The sequence below is a fragment of the Rhea americana genome, unplaced genomic scaffold, assembly GCF_003343005.1.
Source record: "Rhea americana isolate MKP2758 unplaced genomic scaffold, rheAme1 scaffold_0, whole genome shotgun sequence".
NCBI classification, from domain to species: Eukaryota; Metazoa; Chordata; class Aves; order Rheiformes; family Rheidae; genus Rhea; species Rhea americana.
Genome location: NW_028185037.1, coordinates 2,226,067 through 2,246,635, shown reverse-complemented (window position 1 = coordinate 2,246,635; position 20,569 = coordinate 2,226,067). Strand labels below are relative to the sequence as shown.

The 20,569-nt window shown below is 37.0% G+C and overlaps 1 protein-coding gene across 1 annotated transcript; it reads left to right on the top strand.

The window, feature by feature from the left end:
• The first annotated feature begins 383 nt into the window (after positions 1 to 383).
• On the top strand, positions 384 to 18,098 carry NDUFAF6 (NADH:ubiquinone oxidoreductase complex assembly factor 6). Its single transcript, XM_085298611.1, has 9 exons — positions 384 to 466; positions 3,233 to 3,332; positions 4,239 to 4,361; positions 8,212 to 8,268; positions 9,774 to 9,876; positions 12,542 to 12,675; positions 13,659 to 13,760; positions 17,379 to 17,435; positions 17,946 to 18,098. Exons 1-9 carry the CDS (start codon positions 384 to 386, stop codon positions 18,072 to 18,074), a joined length of 888 nt encoding a protein of 295 aa, XP_085154737.1. The 3' UTR covers positions 18,075 to 18,098.
• The last annotated feature ends 2,471 nt before the right edge of the window (positions 18,099 to 20,569 follow it).

Here is a 20,569-nt window from a genome sequence, read left to right as displayed (position 1 = left end):
GGGGGGGGGGCGGGGAGCAGTGGAAACTGTTAGGTAAATATTTTAACCCCCAGGGTAACTTAACCTGTACAAACAGCAGGGTTTTTTTTCTCCCTTCTTTCCCAGCTGCTTTCTGAAGCRTTGAAATACCGCTGAAGTAGTGCATGCCTCTGTTCACTGGCTCTCCTTTTGCAAGGAGCRCTGTTGAGTAGCGACCTTTGAAAAATAGTGGGTATCACCAGGCCTTCTTGGCTACTGGGAAGTAGCCAAGTTTYCCAAGTATCTCTTGGGAAAACGATCAAAAGCAGAGGAGATCCAGCAGCTGGGCAGGCGGACGGCCTGGGTAACCTGCCGGACCCGAATGCTGGAGCGAGAGGAGCGCTGCGTGTTTCCAGGAGCCGCCGATGGTGGTCGAAACCAGAACGGCCCAAGGGGAGCGGGGCCGCGGCTCCGGGGCGGCGGACGTGCCCCCGCGCCTCTGGGAGCCGTGAGCGCGGCGCGACGCCTGCCAGTTGGTGTCTGGTCCACACGAGTTAAGTGGCACAAAGGAAAAGCGAGACAAGGTCTCCATAAAGGCAGAAATAGTTTCTTCACGGACGCGGTTGTCTCAGATTGCTGGCGAGAGCAGGGAGAAGGCTTCGGAGCACGTACATATGTGGAGCACAATAATCTTATTTCTCCAAACTAACATTTGCAAAAGATAAATATGGTGAGCAGTCATGGTTGAAGGGTAAAAACTGATAGGAAAAATGTGAAAATCTTAACTTTACTGTGAAGCATCAAGCAGCAGACCTTCTCAGATGCATAACCAGTTTGCATTTTAGTTTTACGAAACTTCAGATTATGGCTGTMATTTTCCTGGTTACTCTGCCTGGGATTCAGCTCTTACTTAGGAGATAAGAGACCGTGTGTGTAATTAATGTACGCAGTTAAAATGGTTTCAGTAACAGATGACTGAAAATGATTGCAAGGTTTGCAAGGTACGGAAGCTAAGATGATTGGGTTTAAACAATTTTTGTTATTTTTGTTAAAACATATTTTATAGAAAAAGACTAGTTAGCAAACATAGACAAGCATTCAAAATAATAAATGAAGAATGCTTTTGGAATTGTTTTATTATTTAATTGGAGCTACATGGTAACTCATATGATGCATGGAAGTTATAGAACACTTAAAAACTATAAGATGGAGGAGTTAATATTTAAACAGAAACAAATCACTTTAGGTTGTGCAAGCATCAGCAACTCTTGAGTCCTGAGTAGGAGTATACCACAAAACACAGGAAGAACAACAGAACTGACTGACTTGAGCTTTAATGATGTAGATTTTTGCAACTTCTTGCAATAYGCAGGGTGTTCTTTGCATGTTTTTCTTTTTCCTCTTAAATAACTCACTTAAAGATAATTTAAAGTTGTTTCATTAAAAATGATTTTTTTTCCTTGTGCTTGTGTTTTTTGTCTCTTGCCTTTTTATGATGAGAGCAGATTCTGAAAGACAAGCTTCTGATTTAATGATATGTGGATTTATAATATGGAAGAAATTCTCTTTAAGAATCTTTACATTTTTCATTATTTTGGAAACCCAGTAATGGTGCTAACCACATTTTCTTACCCCTGTGGGCAGGGAAAGGGAAGGAAACCATTGAAATATTCAATAACAGACTTAAGTTTTCTTTTATCCTTTCTTCATTCTTCACCTTAACACATGAAGAGAGTTGAGGTAGAACGTGATCTACAGCAATAAGAATTTTATTTTACRGACTGTGGGTTAACTGAAGGTTCCAGAACATTAATTTGCTTCTCTACTGTTATGCCCAAGGGGGCACTGTCAGCATAAAATTCCTGGGTTTTTTGTTTTTTTTTCTTTCTTTTTTTTTTAAGGTTCGTTTTTGCTACACCTAATTTATAAGCTTAGGGCACCAGAAAAAAATACTGGAGGGAAGAAAAATCTTTCTGTTGTATTGTTTGGTTTGTGCAGTTTGCCTCAGCTGTATAATTTGTTTCCTTTCTGTAGGTAGGTGTGTTTCTTTGTTGTGTGAACAGCCCAGTCAAAGTGAGTAGCTAGGAAAATATGACTAATCCTGAGAACTCTGCTCATGATGGGCCAATATTGAATACTATTAYAATCCACCTTGAGAAAAAATACTAGGTTTTGCATTGCTAGTACTTTTCTAAAAGTGTCYGAATTGAGAGTTAACACATCTGATTTTTGTTACTAATGTGCCTTTTAAAGCCTACTAAAATCCACAAACATCATTTGCTATATGTGCTTCTGAATTTGCATCAGGCTTTACAAGAGGTTTCACAACAGTTGTGAAAACTCAAAGCATTTGCTAGTTAGCAGCTGCTGTGTTTTGTGGGGTAAAAACCCCTTAAATCTGATTTCTTTTTTGTTGGGTGYTAAAAATAGCAACTCTAATAGTAACCCTTGGTTTGTTTTTGTTATTCCAAGCTTCTGCTCAAAAGAAATATGAGGGCCTGTAAGAATGGCAAAATTCATGAATATGAATAAATACGTTATCTTAACACCCTGCTTCTTGACTCTCGAGGCTGAATTTGGAATCGCTGGTTTTCTTATTACAAAGAATCAAGTTACAGGCCTGTCAGAAAGTACATGAAAATACTATTCAAAGAAAGCAGCTTAACTTTTCATAGGTGACCAAATGTTTTTCATAGTTACAGTTATGTAGGATTTTGCAGTTTATAATCATTGGATTGTGATTGTTTTTAACTTAATGGCACACCCCAGTGGCCAAATAAAGGTATATCACTCTAGATTGGCAGCAGGTTACCTGCAGCAAAACTGCCACTACRAAGAGCATTTATGCTTTGGATATAATTGCCAGTAAACAAAAACTTACTGGTTAAGCAAGTGGTGTTCTGCCGAGCTCTAAAGCACAATCTCTTTAAGCAATGTGGTTTTATGTTTAGAAAAGAAGTCTGGAAGTCAGACAATCTGAGTTCTATTTGCAGTGCTGCCACAGACTTGTTCCATGCCTTTAGCCAAATAACTTGAGATCTGAATTTGAGAGGTGGATATTTTCCTTTTAATGCTCTGAGAGTTCAGACTGCTTCCCCCCCCCTCTGTAAGAGTTTGCCTTATTTTAAAATAGGCTTAAAAGCTACTATTTTCGTGAAGTTAAAGTTGAACTATAGCATACTGCTATTGTATCAGGAGTTAAGTGCTAAGCAATAGCGTGCCCAGTTTACATCAAGCTGTACATAAAATATAGTTTTTGTTTGTCCTTTTRTAGAAAACGTGACTATGAAGGATTTCTGTGTTCTCTACTCTTGCCTGCAGAATCCCGAACTTCTGCTTTTGCCTTGAGAGCTTTCAACGTGGAACTGGCTCAGGCAGGTATTAAAATACATTTCCAGAGTTTGCAAATATAAAGTAACAATTACAGGATTATAAATTATTTTAGTAGGTGGTATTTTGCTGAGATTAACATTTCATACTATAAAGGGCAACGAATAAGTAATCCACTATAAGCCTCTGGTTTTGAATGGCTCTTGGGATGTAGCCAGCCTCCTACAGTTTATTTTGTTTATGCATGTAGTTTTTCTCTTTTATGTTGTGCATTTCGAAAGTAAATGATAACAAAGAGGATGTGGTCCTTGACACTGTTRCGTGATTGCATCTGTGTCCGGTTCTCAAATGCAAGAGCTGAATCTGAAAAGTGCAGCTAAATCCTATCTGTAGAAGGTCGATTAAAAAGTTGGGTGATATAATCGGTCCCAGGTCTTTGTTGGCAGAAGCTAGGTAATAGGAAAGCTGCCAGGAGGGAACTGTGCAATTAGATATGAGAGGGGAGCAGCAGCAGTCTCTCCCTTTTGGTAGGTGGTCAGAAACTGCCACTGTAACCACAAAAGTTGGAAACGTTCACTGGAAAGGAGCAATCTGAGAGATGTGCTGACCCAGCGAAACCTCTTAAGCAGCTTCTGTTGGCAGTGCTTCCAGCAACCCTTACTGCTGCCCTCCCTTACCACTGTTACTATGGCTTCTTACCCTTCCGGAAAGAAAGAGGAGGTGAGAGTCACCCAGGCCTTAATTTCCATGGCTTTCAAATACAGGTTCTGATGAAGATTTCCACACATGCACCCCTTCATCCCATAGTGTATAAATACTTTATGAAGAATAGATGTAAATTCAGAACTGAGCACTTTCCCTTTTGAGTTCAGTTGTGTCTGTCTTCTCAGCGTAGATAGACTAACTGTCTTAAGGAGACTGTAATTTCACTCCATATACATCCTTTTCAGATTAAAGACTCCATAACTCAGAAGGGCACAGGTTTGATGCGAATGCAGTTCTGGAGGGATGCTGTGGAAGATATATACTGTGATAAGCCACCACATCAACCGGTTGCTATAGAGCTGTGGAAGGTGAAGTATATTTTTATTGTCCTAAAGTTAACTTGGCTAAAATACAGCTATGAGAAATAAAATCATTATTTCATTAATGCTATGTTACATTGTTGACTGTACTATTTGTGATAAATCATATGATGTGAAGGGTGGCATGTGTGATACTGTAAGTAACCTAAAACCAAAGAGCAGAGTTGGAGAGGACTTGCTTGGAGGGTCAGGCTTCTGTGAACAAAGTGCTTTTTTCTCTTCTCCTCAGGTGAAGGACAGAGTAAGTTCTGGCAAGCTGTAAATTGATAGCAAGTGAAGTGTGTAAGTAAATTTTCCTGAGCCTGTTCTAGTCCTGTCTAAGAAGATTAAGCACTACAAGAAGGATAGAACACTAAGCACAGGGGCTGATCTAGCAAATAGTGTGAGGAAAAGCCCAAGACTTTCGTACCTAATTACAGTAGAAAATAGGGGGAATCTTCACAGAGTCTTTTTCCTTACTAGAGATTTACTTGATTACTTTTATATATTACATCTTTTGCACAGAGTATAGATCCTCTTGTGTGTATTGAGTAACAGGGAAGGTACCTTTAGTGTATTTTTACCAAGATGTCTGTTTGCGAGTTCAGGCAGGCACTAGAATGTCACAGGTAAAATATGCCTACAGACCTGCACCTCTGCTGGATATGGCTGAAGAAGTAGAGGCTTTTTTATAACAATTTTTTTTTTGTTTCTAGTTAGAGCTCCCATTGACCTGTTGAAGGGATGAGTGAAGGCAGTATAAATAGATTTTTCCCTTGGTGCTGATATACAATCGTAGTGTAAGTTGTAGGGGACCACAAGATGTCCTCTTATCCAGCTCGCCACTCAGAGCAGGGCTAACTTCAGGTCATATCCAGCTGAATTTCGAGTGTCTTTAGGGATGGAAATCCCACACGGTTTCTACAGCTTGGCATCTTTGGGCCACAGGCCACAARTCTTCGAACCTTCAAAAGGAGCATTGCTTTAAGGCCTCTGCTCTATAAAACTAGAGTTTGTGTTTAAGCTAAGAGTTTGTGAGCGCCTGGACAAGAAAAACTGCAGTCTGCCTAGAATTAAACAGCTGAATAATGTTCAACCAAACTACCTATGGGATTTAAGTTATGGACCTGCTGAAAAACGGGCAGTCAAATGTGGAGTCTTCATCTGGGTGTTCATCTGCATTACCCCTGTTAAAATCCCAGAAAAGGAAGGATGCCCACTGAAACAGTGGGCTAAAATAATGCAGTTCCTGTGGGTTTAGAGCATTTAATTAGTTGCCCTCTTGGTTTCACATCCACTGTCTGTTGGACCTTTGAGACCACAAATCTGAATTCTTTCCAAATCCCATTTGAATGATCTTTGGCAGTGCTGAAAGCGTGGCCTCTCCCTGACTCTTCCTCCTTCAAATATGAAACGAAGTACAAGTGAGTGTTTGTTCCCGTCTATCAATGCTCATATTTAAGTTAAAATTTAAATTATAAACAAAATACCTTTTAGCTAAGAGAAAACACAGGCAAAACCGAGAAGTGAAATAAAAACCTGTATCTATTAGTCAGTTACAGGAGGACCAGAGCTATTCATAGGTATATCCAACTGGCATAAATTGTGGCTATATCCACAACAAAATGGCTGAGTGGAATTAAAGCTGAATTTAAGGTAGATGTTTTAACACACGTTTTAGTCTATTGGTACCTTTGTTTTTTATATCCTTTGTCTCTCTTTTAGCATATGGTGAACTGCCCAGGAACAAGATAGTCTAAATGTGTTTGTCTCCTTACCAAGGAGGAACTTGCTTTAGTAGCTTTACTTATTTTTGTTTCCAAAGATATCTTCTCATGCAGTTGTCTGAATAACTTAGATACAAATTAGTTTTGGATATGATTGTATATATGCTGTTCACCACTTTTCATTTCATGCTGCTTGTGTGCTTGCATATGTGGGGCAAAAATGTTTACAAGCAGATGAGAAACTTGTAACAAACATCATTCAGATATAAACAACAGATATAAATTACACACCCTTTCAATGGATAAGATTACCAGTCATACTCTCTTTTTCCAAACAAAAAAGTGATTTTTGAAGTGGAAGAAAGAGTTGGTCTAGCCGTGTGGTAAGATTTGACCTTACATATGATTGGTCTGATGAAAGACCGATATGAGACAATCCAAAAAGAACCGGTTGTGAAATAAGCTATTGAGAAATAATTCGAAAAATATTTCTGGGAGCTCTGATAGTTCTGAATGCTGCAGAGTACTGAATTGAACAAACAGCACAGTCTGTCCTGGTGACCTGTGCTCTCAGGATGTGATTTTATTTCTACATGTCAGTAAATACCCCAAGAATGACCTATCTGAGGAGTGTAGCTTCACAGATAATCAATAATATCATTGTAATTCTTAAAAAGAAGAGTTTGGAAAGAGACATCTGAATTTATAAATGCAGCAGAGCTGTTAATAAAGTTAACATGTCTTCTGCACAGCATATCATATGTATACTCTGTTCTCGCTGTTGAGTTTGTATGAAGAGCARTTTCAGTTTTCCAGAAAAAGTATTAATTTGTCGAGCTAAATATGTTCCAAGTATTTTATATATTCCAGAATATTCAAATTCGGATTTCCAAAGTTTTCTGCAGTAGTTCACCTGTAAAGTATGTAAATAGCTTGTAATTTTATTATTTCTAGACTCTTAATAGCTCAACTCTCAGTGACTTTAGTAAGAATTTAGATGGCAACTGTACAACACCTGTTCTTACTTATCTGTCATTTCAACATATAAAAAGTGAGGCCTAAACCTCTACTCATTTCTGTGGAAGAAGTCGAGCTTCAAAATGTTTCGAAAATGAGAACCTCTTTGTTTAAAGGTAGATCAAAATAGATATATAAAATGTGTACTTTAGCAGAACTCAGTTTGGTACTTAATTCTTTGGCTTCTGTGGGATTTTTTCAAGGACTGTATTTACAAAGCAATGTTTAAGTTTAGCAAGTGAGAAGGAAAACTGACATCTGTATCTCTAACGTTAGAATTTGTGAAATCTTTTTTTCACACACCAAATAGTTACTCAGGCAGAATTTGTTGAATCAACAAGATCTGTTCTTGTAAAGTATGAAAAAATATTTACAAATGTAATGGATATAAAGAGAAAGTAGAAAGTGAGTTATAAAAGTTAAGACTTTGAGAAGTCTGCTGCATAGATTTTGTTGTCAAAATCACACAACTGAAACGTGTGATTGTAGCCTTGCTGATAGTCTGATCTGCAAAATTCAAGGTGTCTTTGAGAGGTGTGTGTGTGTGTGTAAGAGGATTGAAGTTAAGTTGAATGAAGTGGTGAAGGAAGGAAGTCAAATATGAGTCAAAAGACACATGAATATGAGATAATATAGGATACCTTCTCTTTTTTAACAAAATCATTCATTATTTTGTTAGAATGCTGTTTTTACAGTGTATATTGGTACAATTTATAGTTGTTCTCTTGAAAATTTACAAGGGGAATCTTTCTTTTCATTGCTTAGCTTTGGAGGAAACTGTTCTCTTTGTAAAGCAGAGTGATTTGAAAACATTTTGTGGGAAAGCGTGACTCCATGATAAAATAAATTGCTTTCAAAATATTTTTAAATAAATGTTTGTTTAAATGGCTTGATGTTCAGGTTTTCATTTTTTGTCTGCAACAATTTTTAGCAAATATAAAAAAAAAGAATTCTTGAACTGGAAGGAGATTCTRTTTTCCCACTGATGTGCCACTTTGATTTAACCCAATGAACACAATCCTTGTAAGAAAAGGATTATGTAAAATATATTTAAGCCTTCAGAATGCAGTACTGCCATTGTTTTGTAAGCAGTAACATGGATGTTTAATTTTCAGGCTGTCAAGAGACATAATCTGACTAAAATGTGGATCATGAAGATTATTGATGAAAGAGTAAGTATTGGCCATTCAAAATGTGGTGTTATTTTTTTGTCATACTTGATTCTTTCCCTTAATTTTATGTGTTTGTGTGTAGAACTAAAGGTTAAGTAATTCATGTTTTTCAGTCAGTAGTAGTTCTCTTTAAGAATGTTATTGTTATATTTCCTTTTAGTTCTCTGTTGATGATTTAGTGCCTCTTTTTGGCCCAGATAGCAAGTAGAATACTTTTGTTTATTTTTGCTTTAAAAGGGATGTAGTTTGGCAGTCTGTATCTTCTTTGTTCCCTGCTGTGGTAACCAATATATCGGTGTGCATATTTTCTGTTGCTGGCCTTTATTCCTGATGTGAAATGGTTACCTCTAGAGGTAATCCATTTTGAGTTATACTTAGGCATCTTTCTATGTTTATGTGAGAGAAGTTTCATCCTATGTGATTAAATAGAAGGTCTCCATATGCAACTGCTTTTCAGTTAAGAATTTTGGAAAAATGCGTTTTATTAGAAATAAAAATTAAGTTCTGCAACTACCACATACTCTCATACATACAAAACTCATACTCTCTTTTTCTGCCATACCATCTATTTACATCATTTTATTCTTCCTCATGTTTTTCTATTACCATGCCAATTTTGCACCTAAATATTCTTTTGTTGTGGTGAGTAATGAATATAAAATCTCAAAAATGAACCCTGCCTGGACCTTTCTGCCACACTTTGCTGCTGCTCCCTGTTGTGGCTGTGAAGTTCTTTCTAAGCAGTGCTGCGAACCACAGCATTAAAATGACATGAGTTTTAAAATATCTACACTCTCTTGGGGAAAAATAAGAGGAAGCATTTCACTTCTACACTTATGCTGCTMCTGACTGTGACACAAGAGCAAGAATGAGCAGCCAAGGGCCAGGAACTTCAGCTAGCTTTCCTGCTACAGTAGCATCTCACAAATTTGTCTGGTGTGTAATTGCTGTCAAAGACTGTTCAGAGTTTTTAATCTTGGGACTGATATATTTTAACCATGAAACCCATTAGGGCAGGAAGAATGATAGAGGGTATTACATTTTTGCAGAGATCGGCATATAACTTCAAAACCCATATGTATATTTGATAAATAGATTTTAGTGCATATTTTGAAAATATATTATTGATTATCAAAGTTTCTCCCTGCTTCTGTTGCTAACTAAATATTAGAATTGGCAACCCAGTAGCATAAGAATACCATACAATGTTTTGTTTTGGCTATATATTTTTTTGTTTTCTAGAGAATTCTGGTTTCTTGTTATTGCAAAAAGTAAAAATTAATCTAGTAACTGGACTTGGTTGCAGTTGCATGTAGTTGTTTGGTTATGCTAGACATGCTAACAAAGTTTTAATGACTGTTTGTGTATATATTCTCTTCCTATCTTACCTTAATTTTGTTCTGTTTTAATAATGAGTTAGGCTAATCTGATTATAATAATAAATTTACGCAATTATACTTGCTTTTTGCTAGAAGTTTTGCTGCAGTTCTGTGTTCAAATTGCAGGAGAAAAATTTGGATGAGAGAGCATACAGTAACATCCAGGAACTTGAAGCATATGCTGAGAACACTCAGAGTGCTCTCTTGTACCTTACCTTGGAAATGCTTGGTAGGTGGTTTCCCCTTTTTTATTTTGCTGATGACTTACTAATACTGGTATGATGTTTTTTAATGTGAGGGTTTAAAAAAAAATCACCCACTTCTTCCACTGAAGTTTAATGTCAGTAGAAGTTGTCTTGGGTAATATTCAAATACCTTCTTGAACATTCAGTCAGAAATCTGGAATCTTACTAGCTGTGCTAGAAGTRCTTTAGTGGAAAATTCATAATTTCCTACTGCTCTGTTTTTTGTCTCTTAATGATCAATCTTCTCTTTTCTTGCTCCTGTTACACAGTATGGTAAATTCAGCTCTTCTGTGTCTTTTCTGAGTACTGTGCTCAGCAGGAGCACAATGTCCTGTAGCTACTGTGCAGCTATTGTTTTATATTACAGTAATACTCACTTGTTATCTTGCAACAGCTGGTTTCTCAAGCTATGAACTTCCCCTTAGTGATGTTGCAAATTTGGGTCTGAAACCTCTCCCCTTCCTAAAAATAGTTAACTATCAACAATTCAGCAGTAACAAAAAAAGGCAACAAAGATAATATGATCTTTGTGGTTTAGAATTAATATGTGTGTTGTGTCTAATGTAACAGTCACGGATTGGGAATGAATTCTTCATTTACAGTGAAGAACAGGGTAACTCTTTTAGGGGTGTGTTGCATCACGGACGTATTCCCTGTGTTAGTTCAGGTATAAAAGAAGAATGGGAATTATTATTAAGTAGTATACTAGTAGTATTTAATTGCAATATTATTTAGTAGTAGTATTTTCCTTTTGCTTTTCAGAGTAGTCTCATGGAGGCTCGTGTTGAGGCTAAACACTAAAAACATTGTGAAGAAAGATACATGTTGAGTACATTCTTCTTAGGAAGAAATGAGGAAGGGAACCTGCTATAGTATCTGATGTTTACTTTCCCAGTAGGAATTGGTAAAATGTTTCAGTGTCTTTCTGAATGTCTAGTTGTAGAAATGTAGGACTGTAAGAAATACCTAGCTGTATTTCATTCTGAAAAATACCATCAATTCTGAGAAAGATCAATTCTGCTTGGGTCATTCCTGATACAAATCAGATCACTTTCTTGAAAATATGTTATAGAGACTTCAGATTTTGTATGCAGTCTACTGTCATGTTAAACTTTTCTTAAATATGCAAGTTTAAATATCTAAGCAAAAGTCTGTGCTTCACTGCATGTTAAACATAACTTCTGTGTTTTCTTTCACAAATACTGTGAAATTAATTCAACACAGCCATCTTACTGATGTTCCCCATCACTAGTCTTCTCTGGACTAAATGGACCTAATTACATCATAGGTCATGATCGCTAAACCTGTTATGCTTTTTAGCTTATTTACACACAAACTGGAGACAGATTAGGAGCACCTTTCCTTAAAAAAAAAAAAAAAAGGCAGTGCAGCTTCATTCTTACCGATTTCAGGGTACTTCTCTAATTTGTCAAGCTTATTTTGACTTCCAGTCTTGCCTTCTAGTTTACTGGCGCTTTCTCCCAGCTGCTGTCATTTAATGATATGTGCTCTGATTCATTGTATAAGTAGTTATCCTAAGTCTGGTATTACTCAATGTTTTTGTTAGACCTTTGCAGAACCTTACTTTTGGGATGGCTCTGATAGTGAGTTTGTGTCATTGCTAACTGTTATTCCTTAGGCTTTGTTTTTTTTCTTTTTTTTTTATATATATCAAAAGCATATATACTGCCCAGACAATATCCGTAAGTTATATCTTGTCTTTCATCCAAGCCACAACCTGCTGTCTGCTGTTATTGCCAAAATAAGTCCATGTTGGCTGCCTCTAGCCACTTTCCTAAAAGTTTGAGATTCGTGCAAGACTTGGGCAGACCTGTGTAGTGAATGGGTCTGTAATTTTTTGTAAAAGGCTACTTTTAGAGACTTTAGTGAATTGAAGATCTCTCCCTTAAAGTTTAATTTTGTCCTATGTCAGTCCTGTGACAAAACATTATGGCTTTCAGATCAGCCTAAGATAATCATATATGGTCATGCCATGAAAAGGCGTGTTGCTGCTCTGCCCCACACATCTTTATCTTGTTTCAGTTTTAATAGTTGTGTGGCCATGCAGAGATCAGAGTTAGTTTTCCGTTGTGCTAGTGATCTGATGCAGTTTTCTGTGCTGCTATCTGATTGCCGGTGACAGCACAAGGGAGGTGGTAGAAATCTGAGAGAAGAGTAGGACTGTTCTGTTTGGCTTCAGTGCACTGCTAAATCAGCTGCAGCTGATAACGAAACCATGCTGTAAGTGTTATTGCATGTGAGGAATCTCACACTTGAATGACTTCTCTAGCASGAAAACAGTTCATGGAATACTGTTATCCTGGGACAAGACATGCCAATGAAAATGAGTTTGTGTAGTGACGTATTGTGTCTGAATAGGTGGTGCTTCACTGCTTGTAAGTACACCTTTTGCAGAAATTGGAACTAACTAAAAGGCATCTCACTCCTGAATGTGGCATGAATTTGCCTGCTGCTTTGCACCTCTGAGATGAGATCCCAAGCCAATTTTTGAACATATGCCCTTCTAGAAATATAGTCTTCCCTGATGTCTATCACAGCTGTATTTAAGGAAAGCTAAGAATTATGTGAAACCGTGACAGAACCAGTTGAGAATACGTGTTTCTAAACCTATTATTTCTGAAATTTTAGGTGTGAGGGACATCCACGCAGACCATGCAGCCAGTCACATTGGGAAAGCGCAAGGCATAGTTACCTGTTTAAGAGCAACTCCGTATCATAGCACAAGACGAAAGGTCCTTCTTCCCATCGATATTTGTATGTTGGTAAGAGAAAAATTGTCTGGATTTGAACAGTATAGTGTTTCTAACTGCCTCCCAGCACTAGATATGAGATCATACTTTATTAGACCAAAGAGAGAACTTTTTATTTACTCTTATAACTGTTTCTGCTGCTGCCCAGTGATGCTGCCATTGTCACAGTTTTAATGTTTTATATCTCTTGGGAAGTGAGTGATCTGTGTAAAGCTTTAGAGATTTTTCTTTTTTTTCCTCTTTATTCTTTGTTTTTACATTATATCTAGTAATATTTTATTTTTCAGGAATGTTTCCATTAGTATGTAGATTGCACACACATGAAATAGGGAATTTCTTTTTCCTTTTTGCCATAAGGAAGCACCACGAGAAATTTTAATTATGAATAAGCTTCTCAGGTTTTTCTTCACTACCTTTCCATAATGTTCTAGCCTTTTCTTTTACATCTGATAGCTGTAAGCCTATGTTCACATGTTACTGTAGGAGATGCAATTCTGAATWTACCATATCCTCTTCCACACTCGTCACTATCAAAAAAACCAATGCTCTTTGCAAGTTTAGTGGAACTGGGTAGTGTGCACCAGTCCTGTGGTAATGGCTTACTTAGTAAGCTAGCGTGGCTCCTTTTTTAATCATTGTTAACTTCATTCTGCTTAATCTCAGCACTTGGATTATATTTTTAAAAATCAGGCATCTGTGTAAACTGATCTAAATTGCCAGAATTTTAAAATCTGACTCAATTAATCCAACTGACCACAAAGCCTTCAGAGAGCCAGTGCGTGCAAAGATAGTCACTACAAATAATTCTTCTAAATTTGTTTCCAACTGACTGGTTTAAACAGGGGGCAAAAACTGCTTGGGCTATTTCAGTCTTGTCAGCAGTTTACTTGCTAGGACAGATGTTTGAGTTTTCTTATCTTTTGCAAAGCTAGAATGGAAACTTGATGTTTGTTGAGGGTTTTTCTTTTTGTTTTGTTTTTCTTTCTTGTGTCTAGCATGGAGCTTCACAGGAGGATTTCATAAGATGCAAGCAAGAGAAAAACGTGAGAGATGTAATTTACGATATTGCCAGCCAGGCACATATTCATCTAGAACATGTGAGATTCCTTCTTCTCTCTCTCTCTCTCTTTTTGTTCTTTTTAAAGAAATTGGTATTAATCTTTATGGAGAATTGTGATGCTATGTTATTAGAAGACTTGTAAGTTCTCTCTCTATTTCAAATATTTTACCTTTACCTTTTATTACTTTTAGAGATAGTTTAAAATTCGAAAAGAGCCACAGAACCTTTAAATATTTTATAGTTACTTCTCCATGAATATTGTATTTATCTGTATGTACAGGAGGCAGATCCAGTTGCTTGTATACAAATACTGCATGTGTGGTTTATTATCAGGAGAGAAACTTGAAGCAGACTTGTATGAGTGCAAGAATATGCCAGCATAGAATTGAAACCACAGAGAGTACCTCTGCATATGGTACTTCACAGCACGGTTGAGTGGCTACCAGGGAAGCGGAGGATTTTGCCTTTAACTGACAGAAACGTACGTGGAAAGGAGGATTCCTTTCCCAGCACAGCCAACCATGCTCAAAGCTATATTGGGAAAGGGTGGGTTTTTTGGTTTGTTACTTTTCTGGCACATGGCCAGGTGAATTAGGAAAGACTTTACTTGGAACAGATAAAGAATCTGGAAGATCTCCATGGTTCTATTCTTTTTCCTTTATGCTGTTATGTTAGCTTTACTTTGCATTGCTTGTTGGTATATAGTACAGAAGCAGAAGTATGTTTCTTCAGCAATGCTGTACATACCTTCATTTGGAAAATAAAACACACAAAAAGCACTGTAAACAGGTGTTGCTGTCAGTGTGTCCGCAAGTACATGTATGTGTACTTTGAGGATTGCACCCAATACTTTTATTAAAAGTAGTTGGAAAAGATGAAACCACTGGAGAAGCGAAACCACTTCCAAGTAATGACAAAATTATCTCTGCATACATGCCATTAATATCTGTATATATCTGTATCTCAATTACAGTATTATGCATGATCACACAGTATTTTCTGCAGTATAGTTAGATAAGCCCATCTTCATTTTTCTGAAGAAAAATGCATTCCTTTGGTGTTCATGTTGTTTTACCTGCTGTTTGAGTTTTGTTGACACATGTCCAAGCAGGAGAATGTTTATCCCATTTTAGAGCTAGGGAACAGAAACAAAGAGAATGCAAGGTCAGAATTGACCACTCTCTCTTTGATGTTCAAGCTGAAATCTCTTGTTTTTTGTTTCTTTTTCTCTTTCCTTTTTTTTGTCCTCACCCCTCTTTTTGCAATCACAGTGTACAAAACTATTGATTTTGGTTGCAGTTGTGGTTTACAAAAATACCAAATGCCTGACCTAAAATGTCTCATATCAGGGTGGTAGGCACAGAAAATGAGTAATGTGTATTTATTGTCCTGCTGTTTAAAATTTCATTGCCTGTGTTGCATGGAAAATTTTGGACAGAAGTAGAGAGAGAATTCAGTTCTTCGGGGCTTCTCAGATAATTTGCTCCTGAGACCATTCTTAACCCTACAGTCCCCTGACTCACTACAAATCAACCAGCTTCTGAAGAGAAAAGGCAGAATCCTCCTTAGCCCTTTTTCTTCCCACTGCATTCCTAGAGCCCTGCCCATGCTATGTGCTGGGAGGGGCCTATGGAAAACATGAAATGTGATCACATAATTGGACACTATGCAGAAAAGCATAAGTACAAGGAGACCAGGTTATGGTGACATTAGCATTTTATTCAGCTTGAATGTTGAATTTGGCACTTACTTTTTTTTTTTTTTTTTTTCAATGGGTGCTCCTTTGGCTGCTGTATTATCTTCTTTTAAAAACAAGAAAAAAAAATATTCTGAAGAACCATGCTGGCTTCCTACCTCCATCATTACCAGTAAAGAATACTGGATAGTGGAGGATCTCTGTGGGGGTTCAGACCACTTGAACTGGCAGTAACTGGCAATAATAGCAGGGTGTTAGCCTCCTTAATAATCAGATGGTCTTTTTAATGCAAGGATATAGATACTTCTCTTTTTCCATAATAGATGGAATAGTAATTTGGTGGCAACAAAAGACTTTAGATATTGCAAACTTTTAGATGAATGTAATGGACCTATGCTATTAGCTACATCTGTTATATTGTCTAAAATCTCCATATTGTTTTGCCTGAGGACAGAGGATAACAACCCTCACCCCTACTTCATAGTCAGAAGAAACCTAACCCCATAATTAAGTCAGAGGGATATTATGTGAAGCCTTTTGTACTAATATGACACTTAATCTTGGAAGAAAAGTTTCTGAAGTGTGGTCAGCTCTTCCTGCTCCTCTGGCTTGTGACCAGCAGAGGGCAAAGTAAGGTAAAGATTGCAGTTTTTCTTTAGGGATTTTGTATTTTTTGAGAATAAAAGCATATAACAGAAAGTGCTGTGATCCCTCCAGTGATCCCTTTGAAAGCCTTCCAACCCATTTACTTGTTCTCCTCTTTCTATAGTTTCCCCCCTTCTTTAAAACGATGGTCTTTTGATTTTTTTTCCCCATCTATCTCATTCTGTTTACAATGAGATACAAGGCAAAACAGCATGCTTTCTACATGACATCCATGCAAACCCATTCTGAGTTAATCTTGCTTGACCTTCTTATTTCCAGTCTTGTGTCTCACAACTAATAGTAGTAAGCCAGAGCAGAAGAGAATTTTTCTTTTGTGTATAATTTATTTCATCTCAAAGTTTTAAAATAACCTGTCCTCTGAAAGTTTTTTTTTTCCTGATAAAGTTTCAACCTGATTTCCTCAGTTATATGGAAAGATCCATAGAAAGGAAATAAACTTATGCATACTCATAAATATGCTTAAAGGATTTGTCTTGTGTTGTGTGGGGTTTTTTTTTTGTTTGTTTGTTTAACCTTTAAGAAAAAGCAATACAAAGGCAGTTTCTGTGTTTATTGATAAGCATTACAGGAAGCTTTGCTTCAATTCTATATTAGATGCAGTTGAATTGTACCTGCATTTAAAGATCTGCTTCCACTGTGGTTTAGACTCTGTTTATGCATAGATTCTGAGTATATGTGGCACTGACACCCTTTCAGAGTCTTAAAAATATAAATGGAGGATGACTGGATTTTTGAGTCTGAGAGTAAGACTGGAACAAAAAGCTCAGTTCAAGAGGAATGCATTTCTGGTCTTCTATAATTTCTGTCTCTTGGGGTGCAAAGAATTATTTGATATTTTAAAAAAAGTTAAATCATGTTTATTAAATCAGATGYAACTTGGAGCTTTGCAGGGATAAAGGATACCAATTTACCTAATTTTATTATTATGTAAATTGTAAGATTGCTAAAAGTTATAAGAATTTTAGCAGGTATCTCCCAGTATTATATCCTTTCTGTTCCATATAGTGAGGAACAGGAAGTATATGTAAGTGCTGACCTATATATAATTAAAATAGCCTATAATGGCCTATAATTAAAAATTATAGTTTCAGTATGTCGGAGTTTAGTGGAGGGGAAAAAAGTCTGAAACCTGTAATATATTCTGTCGTGTGTGTGTGTGTGTGTGTGTGTGTGTGTGTGTGTGTGAAACATATAATGTGAAATGCTAAATTGTCCTTATATATATATATAGATAGATAGATAGATAGATGTATGTGTTTATATTTTCTCCCACCTCATCCCATTTACTTCCAGGCTAGATCTTTCAGCAAGAAAGTTCCCGTGAAGGCATATCCTGCTTTTTTCTGTACGGTGAGTGTGGTATCTTGCAGTCTGTAAATGACAAACTCATCTCTGTGCTGACATGTTTGTGAAGAGCAGAGCATCAAATTAAGCGTTGTTAAGTAGAGCTTGATGTATCTATTTAGTTGGAGGATGTAATACCTGAAAGTTCTCAAAATCATAATGCTGTTCAGATGTGTATCAGACTGTAAAATCTTAAAGTTTCTGATCAACACTTCTAATCCTTCTTTAACTATGCAACTTCTACAAAGATGTCTGCATATTCGTAAATCATCTTTCTAGTGCAAAATCCTGTCTATTTTATCATTTGTTGGTTAGTTTAGTAAAAGGTAGTACTTCTCTTCACAAACCTTTCCTTGTCTGTGTCTTTAGAAAGTGAAGGTTACTCCTCCGCTTATTACAACAGGCAAATTGTCAGACTATTTTGCAGTCCATAATTCAGTTTCATATGTTACTCTCTGGCGTAATGTCCAGTTATTTGTGCGTACCATATGGACTAACCATTTTTTTCTTTTCTAGGTTGCTTTAGAGGATTATTTATGTAATATACGAAAAGTGGACTTTAATATATTTCATCCAAGCTTACAGAAGAAAAGTACATTATTACCATTGTATTTGTATATTAGATCTTGGAAAAAAACATATTAAAATATTCTTAATATGAGGTTCAAATTGGTGATTTTTTTTTCTTTAGTGTCTCAACTCGATAGAATTGTGAAATATCTAACTTCATAATGCTTCCAACTGCTGTCCATGGGAAACAGATCTGCATGAACTGTAGCTGTCAGCTTGCTGACAGTAAAGTTTGTTCTTGGTGTGTTCAGCTGACATCTCTGCTTCATATCTGCCAAGTCGTATGTCCTCTTCTGAGATTACTTTTCCTGTCTTTCCTGTAATAACAGCAATGTGATAGAAGTTTTCTTGGACAAGTTCTATGCCAGTGGATACTTTCTCCTGATCGTTTCCACAATCCTGACAAAAGTGAACGCTTTGTCCCCGCACGAAAGCAGTCACAGTCGATACCTTGCAAATCAGCCAAGCCATTCTGTTTTGTGCAAGGTGCAAACTTCTTCCAAGAACTAATGATGTTTTTGTAGTTGAAAGAATGATTGTATATATTTGGTTACTCTATCTAGTGTTTATATAATACTCCAAAATAGTGACATAGATCTGTAGTATAGAAATTATTTAACTGAGTGTTGAGATCAAGCTTTGAAGTGACTCTGTATGATGGGAGAATAGCTTGACAAACAAGGACAGAGAGTCCTTATACTTTTTTTTTTTTTTTTTAATCTCTAGCACAGCCACAACACTTTGCCACTCTGCTATTAGCTTGGCATTATCTTTCTTCTGCCCCAAGAGACATCTCATCTCTATATTCTTGCCCGCAGCTGTCATTGCGATGTGGGTTGGCAGTGCACCTATGTTGATTTTTCTCCCTGTCTCTCAGGATACCTTCCGGTGTGGCTTTTCTGATTTTTTTTTTTCTTCAATACTTTTAAAGCCATTTCTGAATGTTCCAGGTCATTTTAGTCTCCTCTCTCTGCAAAGTTATGGCTGTTTTTTTGGTGGGAAATTACTGAGATGAATGAGGTTTGAACGTGAAATATTTTTAATTGTGTTGTTATTTGGTAAAAGAATAGTTCCTAACATCCAACTTGATTCTATTGCACAAATCCAGTAGTTTCCTCTGCCATCATCAGTTTTCTGTTAAACAGCTTTTTCTTCCCAGACTTTTTTTTTTTTAATCAGAGTTAATCTCCTCAGATGCTTGATTGTATAACAACATCCTGTATTTTATTATACAGTGCTACATAATGAATTTCTGAGAACAAGATTTGTGGCTTTTTTAATCACTGAATCTCTCAGGACTGAGGAAATCTTAGGAACCCAACATTAAATCCTTCATTCAGTGAGTTAGCTTTATACGTTTGAAGTTGGTTTGGTGATATAGATCTTAGTTAATTCTGCAGTCTTCTAGTTCCAAGTAAGACATTTTTCTTTGTGTAACTCAGGATCTTGGATTCTGTATTATTAGAGGTGTAATAATTGAGGTTGATATGAAACTAGAGAATTATGTGCATAATACTGCTGTGTAGGAGTGTACTGGATATTTTGTGGAAGTAAAATCTTGCAGGCTAGGTCCGTTTCTCGAGGCAGCTGCTAGATCTCATGACTAGTGTTCTTGAAACTGGCGGAGAGATCTGGGGAAAAGAAAATATTTCCTTCCTATGCAGGCACAGCAGCTCCTCCTGCCAAAGTAAGAGCAAAGGCTTAAGCTCTGCTGCTGCTACCAGGCCAGCTGCACTATCCCTCTGTTTATTTTATGTTCTGGAGAAGGCATTACAGTGTCTCTTTCTGCAGTTGTCCCAGCCTTGTTCCTAGCATGCTGAGTCAGGACAATAGAGGCAGCCCTGGCTTTCCTCCTAAAAGGAATTACTCTCCTGTAAAGTCAACTTTTGGCAGGAACTTAGCACAGCAACATGAAAGAGGAGGAAAAGAAGGAAAACCATGTAGTATAACCTGGCCATGGAGTTGCTACAGTGATACTTTGCTTCCAGCCCAAAGGCCACAAGGCTGAAGCTTTGCTGCGGTGTTGAAAAGTGGCACAAGTCTCGACGATGTGCTTACAAAGGAATCGATGGAAGGGCTGATTTGTTCTAATGTAGAAAAGAAACCATGTGATGCTGTGATGGTTAGCATGGTGAGATTTACTAATTGTCATTGAATTAGTAAACAGGATATGAAATAAATAAATTTAGGTTATGACTTTGGTCATGTGAGTTTAGAGTGACCTCAGAAAGCAAAGCAGCACTTTGAATTGCAAATGACAGGAGGCTGTTTGAATAAGTGGTGTATGTCGCCTTTGTATCCGTCATGCCTGATCTTGCCTTAGGAAGTGCTGTGGATGGAGCTAGAAAATATGTTCTACTTAAACACCTTTCAAACAAGGTACAATCTTAGTTTGTGTGCTTTGAATAGTGTTAGTCCTTTTATGGCACTTAATGCCATATAAGAAACTCAGTTAATCAATTCCAATAATTTACAATCCCACACCCTATAAAAATTCATGTGTTGTTTTTTTTTTTGGGGGGGATCTGACAAAATATTTTCTCATATTGATGCTAACCTAAAGGTGATTT

Bases quoted from the DNA above. Each gene is read 5' to 3' on its own strand.
- NDUFAF6 (XM_085298611.1), top strand. From the start codon at position 384: ATGGTGGTCGAAACCAGAACGGCCCAAGGGGAGCGGGGCCGCGGCTCC. The intron at 9,877-12,541 runs GTAGGTGGTTTC...CTGAAATTTTAG, and splicing joins CCTTACCTTGGAAATGCTTG to GTGTGAGGGACATCCACGCA. The intron at 17,436-17,945 runs GTGAGTGTGGTA...TTTCTTTTCTAG, and splicing joins ATCCTGCTTTTTTCTGTACG to GTTGCTTTAGAGGATTATTT.